The 8364-nt window shown below is 18.0% G+C and overlaps 2 protein-coding genes across 2 annotated transcripts, besides 31 other annotated features; both read left to right on the top strand. All coding sequences in view use genetic code 6, as the record gives it.

The window, feature by feature from the left end:
* Nucleotides 1-397: 397 nt before the first annotated feature.
* Nucleotides 398-432: a microsatellite.
* A 522-nt stretch (nucleotides 433-954) lies between these two features.
* On the top strand, nucleotides 955-2450 carry IMG5_136230 (hypothetical protein; the record flags this gene model as incomplete). The annotated part of the gene is made up of 2 exons (XM_004031816.1): nucleotides 955-1881; nucleotides 2052-2450. 2 exons carry the CDS (start codon nucleotides 955-957, stop codon nucleotides 2448-2450), a joined length of 1326 nt encoding a protein of 441 aa, XP_004031864.1.
* Nucleotides 1921-1962: a microsatellite.
* Nucleotides 2450-2513: a microsatellite.
* Nucleotides 2514-2615: 102 nt separating this feature from the next.
* Nucleotides 2616-2659: a microsatellite.
* A 1172-nt stretch (nucleotides 2660-3831) lies between these two features.
* Nucleotides 3832-3870: a microsatellite.
* Nucleotides 3871-4045: 175 nt separating this feature from the next.
* Nucleotides 4046-4108: a microsatellite.
* Nucleotides 4047-4092: a microsatellite.
* Nucleotides 4057-4108: a microsatellite.
* Nucleotides 4075-4118: a microsatellite.
* Nucleotides 4111-4142: a microsatellite.
* A 25-nt stretch (nucleotides 4143-4167) lies between these two features.
* Nucleotides 4168-4210: a microsatellite.
* A 387-nt stretch (nucleotides 4211-4597) lies between these two features.
* Nucleotides 4598-4647: a microsatellite.
* Nucleotides 4648-5201: 554 nt separating this feature from the next.
* Nucleotides 5202-8345, top strand: IMG5_136220 (hypothetical protein; the record flags this gene model as incomplete). Its single annotated transcript, XM_004031815.1, has 12 exons — nucleotides 5202-5655; nucleotides 6644-6742; nucleotides 6795-6833; nucleotides 6889-6975; nucleotides 7032-7064; nucleotides 7107-7175; nucleotides 7238-7462; nucleotides 7512-7580; nucleotides 7630-7674; nucleotides 7729-7812; nucleotides 7856-7921; nucleotides 7982-8345. Coding segments are annotated over 12 exons (1634 nt in total), but the record flags the coding sequence as incomplete, so codon positions are not given.
* Nucleotides 5814-5867: a microsatellite.
* Nucleotides 5823-5882: a microsatellite.
* Nucleotides 5878-5944: a microsatellite.
* Nucleotides 5911-5956: a microsatellite.
* Nucleotides 5918-6283: a microsatellite.
* Nucleotides 5920-5996: a microsatellite.
* Nucleotides 5956-6259: a microsatellite.
* Nucleotides 5975-6037: a microsatellite.
* Nucleotides 5976-6036: a microsatellite.
* Nucleotides 5977-6058: a microsatellite.
* Nucleotides 6013-6105: a microsatellite.
* Nucleotides 6089-6157: a microsatellite.
* Nucleotides 6144-6213: a microsatellite.
* Nucleotides 6150-6226: a microsatellite.
* Nucleotides 6180-6302: a microsatellite.
* Nucleotides 6183-6293: a microsatellite.
* Nucleotides 6304-6427: a microsatellite.
* Nucleotides 6420-6489: a microsatellite.
* Nucleotides 6835-6885: a microsatellite.
* Nucleotides 8346-8364: the final 19 nt, after the last annotated feature.

The raw sequence follows: 8364 nt of genomic DNA, 5'->3' as shown, positions 1-8364 counted from the left end.
ATTTATATTTATTTATATAAAATATATCTTTATTTATATATTTTCTATTAATTAAATATTTAATAATTTATTAAATATTCTTATATTTTTTATTATATAATAAATTATTGTTATGTTTATTTTAAATAATATTTTTCTTTTAAAATTTTATTTAAATATATTATAGATAATAATAAACAAATTGCTAATATAACTTCATTTTTAAATAATATACATGTTTTATTTTTTAAATAATTTTAAATTTATAAAAAGCAATAAATTATCTTTATTTTTACATAAAAAGAATTTATTTTTTATTTATATACTAATTATAATTATATTTAATTTAAATGTATATTAATTATTTAAATAAAATAGTTGTAAAAATAATATAAATTCATATAAAAATATTTTTATTAAATATATAAATAATTTAAAATTTATAAATAATTTTTTTATAACTAAAAGTTTTTATTTTTTTAATTTTTTATTTAACAATTTTATACTTTTTTCTGTCTAAAATATTTAATTTATTAGGTTAAATAAATGTATTTTTATAAAACTTAAAATTTTTAAATAATATAAATATCTTATTTTTAATTAAATTTTTTATATAATTATTTAGATATTATGTAAATTTAATTAAAAAATAAAATTAATGATTTTATATCAATACATTTATTTTATATTTTGTTCTTATAAAAATTATATTTAATATTTGTTTTTAAGTATTGATATATTATTTATAAAGTTTATTCTCATTTAAATTCTAAAAACATAAGAAATATATTAAAATATTAAAAATATAATCTATTATTGCTTAAAAATTGTATATAAATTTACATATTTATTTTAAATATAATTCATTTTATTCTTATATGTAAAATGTAAATCTTAATATAATGATGAACCTTAAAAAAATAAAAATATAATTATTAAATTAAAATATTGATAAATATATAAATAAAAAAATAAATGTTTTTAAAATAATTAACAAAACATCATATATTCAAATTATTATTGTAACCATTAAATTTCCAGAAATCAGATATCTCATCCATATATGATTCAATAAATTTAAAAAATTAATTAAGCTAAATTGCACACGACGCAATTCGCTATAAACTTCTTCCTTCGGAAAAACGCGAATTAACTTACGAAGAAAAAAATAATGATAGAATAGTTTAAAGTTATTTCTCATATGCTGAATACAATATAAGAGTATATGAATCAATAAATACAAAAATAGATAATTTATAAGTAAATTATCCACGAAATTGTTATTACGAAGTGATTTTGCCTTGTAAAACCAATAAAAATATTGCTAAATTAATGGAGTTGTTTGATAAAAGAACAGTTCGTTTAGGCAGACTGTTCGAATTATACGATTATGTTGCTACTACAGTTGCTTATAAATATGTATATGTGAAATAGGCTGTAATAATGGCTGCGTGTGTAGATAATATTTAGTTTTATCAAAACGTTTGTCCAAGTAAAGATATTGTACTGAGAGGATATCCTACATTTATAGGAAGTTCTAGTATAGAAGTTTAGCTTGATTTATTATAGGAAAATATAGATACATAATAGCTTTAATTAATTGGGAAAGCCAATTTTCTGTTAGTTGCGAGAAATAAAGATAATATAAAATTTGCTCATTTAGTTCCTAAGTTATTATTTGATGAAGAAAATAATTTGAAAAATTGCCAATTATTATATCTTTTGGGATAATAAAATTAATAATAAAGAAAAAACGCATCATTAACTTCATTAAAAAAATAACCACCTTCTTAATAGGAAAATCTAATAATTCATAACTTTTTTACCTCTGAAGATATGAAAAAAAATAAAAGATAAATTAATCATACAAGATTGGATAAAAATATAATTATGCATAAATAAGTAAAAATTTATAATTAATTTAATATTTTATAAATAAAAATATATATATATATATAAATATATATATATATATGTATATATTTTTATTTTTTAAACATTTTATTTTTTATTTTTTCTGTAATTTAGATAAAATAAAATGTTAAAAAATATTATATATATATTAATAAAAGGATTCAAATTTACATGGAAATATTTTTGGAGGATACTTAATGAGAGAAGCCTATGAATTAGGATGGCTTTGTGGAACTTTACATGCTGAAACTTAATAAATAGTGATTTCTGCTATTGATGATTTCTAATTTATTAACGGTGTAGAAGTAGGCTCCATTTTAGAATTAAATGCTTAAGTAGGATACGTAAGTTATGATAATGTAATGCATATTGTTGTTGAGTGTTTTTCAGTAAATAAGTAACTTTAAGTGTTAAAGACTAATGATTTGCATTTAACTTTTGTTTTAGATTAACTTAATCCTATTAAAATTTAATAAGTTTATCCGAATACTTATAAAGAAGCAATGGTTTATTTAGATTCTTAACGTAGAGTTAAGAAATGCATGCATAATCATTGAATTTATTTTATTTTTAATTTTTTTTATTTAAATACTTTTTATATGTTAATTTTATTTTATTTTCTATTTTAGAAAAATATTTACTTTATAAGCTATTTTATTAATAATAAATAATAAACTTTTTATTAAATTATTATTATTAAAATTATTTTAGATAATTAGGTAATATATAAATATATATATATATATATATATATATATATATATATTATTATTTATACAAATAAATAATTATGATTTTATTTTATTACTGTTTCTATAAATTTAAATTTATATTTTTTATATAGCATCTTATTTATAAAAATTAATATTTTATATATTGAGATTATGAGACATACAATATTTATTTTCTTATTTTAGAAAACTTAATATCTTAATTATCAAAAAAATTTAATGAACATTAAAAAGTAAAATTATTTAAAATTACATAAAAAAATAGTCAATAAATAAATTTTATTATTATAAAGAAAATTAATTTTAACTTTATAGTTTTTTTGTATAAAATAATATTTTTATATATTTAATATTCTAATAAGTATAAAACCATATTTTTTAAAAAAACTATTTAATATAATATATATAATTTAATATTAACTTAAAAAAAAGATAATACTCAAAAAATTAAAAAATCAATAGAAATTAACTTATTCATCAATAAAAACTAAATCAGCAAAAGATCTCGCAACTTAAAAATATTCTTAGTCATTTTAATTATATTTCTAAGTAGGTATAAAACTAGAATAAATAAATTAATTTTCTTATTAGTTTTTTTCAATCTTAAACAAATTAAATTTAAGATTATTAGTTTTAGAATTTCCTGTAATAATTTTAATAGGAATAGATATATTCATTGCATAAAATTTTTAATTATCCTAAGCACTATAATAAATTCCACTGTTTCTACAATTAAGCATTTCGACATTAATACTAGAGGAGTCCCCACTATAATTACTTATTTTAGCACCCCAAATAGTTCCTTAAGTATTTACTAAAACTTCTAAATATTGATTTAAGTAATTTTCAGGTAACCCAACGATTATTCCGACTGAATTTTCCTTATATAAAGGATCATTACAATTTGTATATATAGATTAAAAATTATTTCCAGGAACATAAAAAGTTAAATCTAAATATTATCTTAATCGATGACATATATTTACTTTGGTACGAGGTTCAGCTATTCCTTGCTTATTATTGTATTAAAAAAAAGGAATGTATCCTGATTTTTTATAAAGGTTTTAAATATTATAATAAGTTTAGTGGTCAGCAGTGCATTAAGGTATATTTAATTTTTAGTATTATTAAATCGATTATATTTAGTAAATAATTATGATTATTTATATTAATATGTATAATACAATTAACATTTTTTTCATAAGAATATATTATATTATATTATATTATATTATATTATATTATAAAAATAATATAAAAAATTATAATTGTATTATTAAAATTTTTTACTTATATTGTTTTTAATATAAATATAAAAATTTATAATAAAAATAATTTCTTATATTATATATAATATATATTTAATTTTTTTTATATATAATATATATTTTAAATTAATTTATTTATATTTTTTAAGTTATAATAAATAAAATTATGATATAAAATATAAATATAATATATAAATATATATTTATATATATAAAAATTATATATATTTATTTTATATTTATTTATTTTCAATATTATATTATTACTATATAAGTTTTTTATAATATTTTTTTATAAATATATGTTTTATAAAATTTAATTATTCGTTTATTTCAATTTCATTATTATATTAATAATTTTAAATATATAAATTTAATCTATATTAATTTAAAACTTTATAAATAAATAATTATTAAAAATTATAAACTGAATAAATATGTTTGTTATATATTAGTTAGTCTATATGACTTTTGTTAAAAATAATATTTGTTTTATTAGAATTAAAAAGAATTATTTTTTAACTATTAATATTATATTATTTGAACATTTTTTTTTTTATTAAATAATAATATAATATAATTATAGTTAATATTTTTTATAAAAATAATTTAATTTATTTAAATTTACATTATTATTTATAAATTTTTTTTATTTTAAATAAATAACAACAAATTTTTATTTAATTATTATATTTGTAAAGATATTAAAAACATTAATTTTTTAAGAAAAAAATTATTTAATAAAAAATTAATTAAAATTTTAGTAATAAATTAAATATTTTATATAGTTTGACATATATTTATTAATATAAATATATAAATATTTATTTTTATTTTTATTTAAATAAAACAAATATTTTTAAAATTACTTTTTTATGTTTTAACTTTAGTACGTTTTAAAATTCCATAATATTTAAAAACAATTTATATAAATTAATATTTTTACAAAATTTTAAAAACGTAAAATTATGTTTATTAGTATCATATTAATTAAAAAAAAAAATAAAAATAGGAAAATAAAAAAAACTCATATATATAAAAATATAAATAAATCAAAAATTTATAAAAAAAAATGAAATTAAAAGCTATAATATTTATAGTATTTATATAAATAGCATTTTTAGCTGAATCAGGAAAAAAAATTAATGTTTTTAATCCATTAGAAACTATTGATTTATCTTAAGAAATTCTTTAGAGCGTAAATGAGGATAACTTTTAAAATACATATGAGATATTTTAAAAAGAAAAAGATTTCGAAGAAAGCCAAAATAAAGTATTAATGTTTAAAAAAAATGTTATAAATAATATAATGGAAGACAACACTGTAGATGAAAGTGTCCTTGATTAAATTGACATTACTAAAATTTAAAATATAGATAGTCTTGTAAAGGATAACGATAAAAAATACGCTTTGTTAACTAAAATGAAAAGTGAAAAAAAAATTAAAAATAACAATGAATAAGAAAAATAAAATCCACTCGATGGTGTTAATTTATCTTAAAATGTACTTTAAAGTGTAAATGAAGAAAATTTTTAGAATGTATATGAAATTTTATAAAAAGAAAAGGATTTTGAAGAAAGTGAGAATATTTAATTTGTTAATAAAAAATTGAAAAAAATATAAATATTAGATGAAAAAACTTTAGAAAAAATTGATATTACATAAATTAAAAGCTTAGATGATTTAGTTAGTAAAAACGATGAAGATATTGCTAATTTTGTCAAAAAAATATCTTCTTTAAAAAAAAAAGATGAAGAAAATGGTAATGATAATGAAGAAGATTTTACCGTTAAAACTAGATAAGAAGATATTCAAGATAAAAAAAATTATTAATAATTCACAGTTTCATAAAAAAATGCTACTTCACCTCCTTCAGACGTTCCAGTTTCATCTGGTACACCAACTACTCTACCTCCTTCTTAAACATCTTAAGAACTCGAAAGTCCATAAAAATAATAAGAAATCGAAAGTCCAAAAAAATAATAAGAAGAACCTAAAAAAGTAGAAGAAGAATAAAAAAATGTAAAAGAGGAACCTGAAAAAGCAGAAGAGGAATCTGAAAAACCTAAAAAGCAGAAGGGGAAGAAGAGGAACCTGAAAAAGAAGAGCCTAAAAAAGTAGAAGGGGAACCTGAAAAAGAAGAACCTAAGAAAGTAGAAGAGGAAGAAGAGGATCCTGAAAAGGAAGAAAATAAGAAAGTAGAAGGGGAAGATGAAGAACCTAAAAAAGCAGAAGGGGAGGTTGAGCAACCTGAAAAAGAAGAACCTAAAAAAGCAGAAGGGGAGTCTGAAAAAGAAGAACCTAAGAAAGCAGAAGGGGAAGAAGAAGAACCTGAAAAAGAAGAACCTAAGAAAGCAGAAGGGGAAGAAGAGGAACCTAAAAAAGAAGAACCTAAAAAAGCGGAAGGGGGATCTGAAAAAGAAGAGGAGTCTGTAAAAGAAGAGGAATCTGAGAAAGAAGAGGAGTCTGAAAAAGAAGAGGAATCTGAAAAAGAAGAGGAATCGGAAAAAGAAGAGGAATCTGAAAAAGAAGAGTCTAAAAAAGTAGAAGAAGAGTCTAAAAATGTATAAGAAGAATCTAAAAAAGTATAAGAAGAACTAAATAAAAAAGAAAAATCAGAAGAAGAAGATAAGATTTAAAAATTAAAAAGTCAATAATTCAAAAATAATTAAATTTATGTTGAAGATTCTCATCCTTCTGTTAAAAGATGTATTAAAAAAATATTAAATATAAATAATTTTTTTATATAGAACCAAAATCTAAAACACAAAAAGAAGAATTATTAACTAATGATGCTTATATAGGTGTTCCGTTTGAACCTAAAGTACCTGATACTATTAATACTTAATGTATTTATAAATTTTAAATTTGATTATTATTTTTTTAAAAAAATAAATATAGCAACTACTCCATATACTTTCCCAACTAATAATTATTAAGGTATATTTAAATTAATTAAAATAATAATTATATTTAACTTTTTTAAAAAATATAGAAGATTTACCTTTTGTACCTGGAATAATAACAAAATAAGAAGTAAATGCAAGTAAGACTATGCCACCAATGCCTCCGATGCCAAAAGGTATAATTTTTAAATTAATAAATAAATTTAATTTTTTTTTAAATAAAAATAAAAAGATAATATTATTAAAGATTTTGATATTTAAAAGAGTAAAAAAATATATATTTTTTTAAATGAATATATTAACAAAGATGCAGATTATGCAGTTGAAAGTGAAATTGAATCGGATGTCGAAACAGATTAAATAATAGATAATAATTGTAAAAAACATATATTTATTGTTAATTAATTTGTAATATTTAATTTATAAAAAAATCTACAGAAACTGTAAAAGCACCTAAAGAACCATCTATAAAAGTTGAAATAATAGATGATGATCCTAAAAATATGGAGTAAAATATTCCTAAATTTCCTGATGAATTTGGATATCTACCAATAGAAGATGATTAACTTTCTGTTTTAAATCCTAGAGATGGAATTATTGATGAAAATGGAGAAATATATTTCCCTCCTTAATAAAATGCTGAAAAACCTAAAGAAGAAGAAAGTATATAAATAAAATTTAATTTTCTTTTTTCTAATTTATTTTTTCTTAGTTATTGTTGTGAATAATGATAATACTGAAGGACCAAAAATCGAAGGTTAATATGATAAATAGCCAATACGTAGATAAAAATATTATATGGAAATATATATTTATTTATTTTTACATAGAAAATGAAATATTAGAAAAGAAAGATAATGATAAAATTACAAGCTGTATAAACAAAAAAAAATTTAAACTTATATATTTAATTTAAAATGAAAAAAAAGAAATTATTGATGATTCAGTAAAACCTTTTTAAGGAAAAAATAATGAATAAGAAAAAATAGACTAATTAATAGATGAAAAGGATTGTAAATTTATATAAATAAATTATTTTAAAAAACAAAAAATTAGAATTAGATGAAAATGAAATAAATAAACAATAATCATAAGAATTACCAAAACTAGAAAGCGATGATCGTAATTTATATATATCATCATATGCTTATAATTCATATATTAAAAAAATCAATAATTTAGAAATAGAAATTTCATTAAATTCAAATGATTTAGCTGCTCACGCAGAAAATGCCGAAGATAGGACTAAATAAGTTGACTTTAACACACCATCAAATCAAGTACCTGAACCATCTGAAAAAAACAAAACACGTACACCAACCCCTTATCCCAGAACATTGATTACACTTTCTTTGGATGAAGATGAAGTTCCTAAACCTTTAACTAGCAAATAACCAGTAAGTAGTTAATAAATCACAAGTGAAGAAATAATGAAAACGCTTACACCAACCTCTTAACCCACACCCGTAACCTCTGTTCTACCTACTTTAGAGGCTTTTAGACCTTTAACTAATAGATAACCAATTAGTACGCCAATAGTTTAATCTAATAATTAAACTGCAAGA

This window comes from Ichthyophthirius multifiliis (assembly GCF_000220395.1).
Source record: "Ichthyophthirius multifiliis unplaced genomic scaffold scaff_1120509251060, whole genome shotgun sequence".
NCBI lineage: Eukaryota > Ciliophora > Oligohymenophorea > Hymenostomatida > Ichthyophthirius > Ichthyophthirius multifiliis.
The sequence above is the reverse complement of the archived record's forward strand: the minus strand, read 5'-3'. Positions and strand labels throughout refer to the sequence as shown.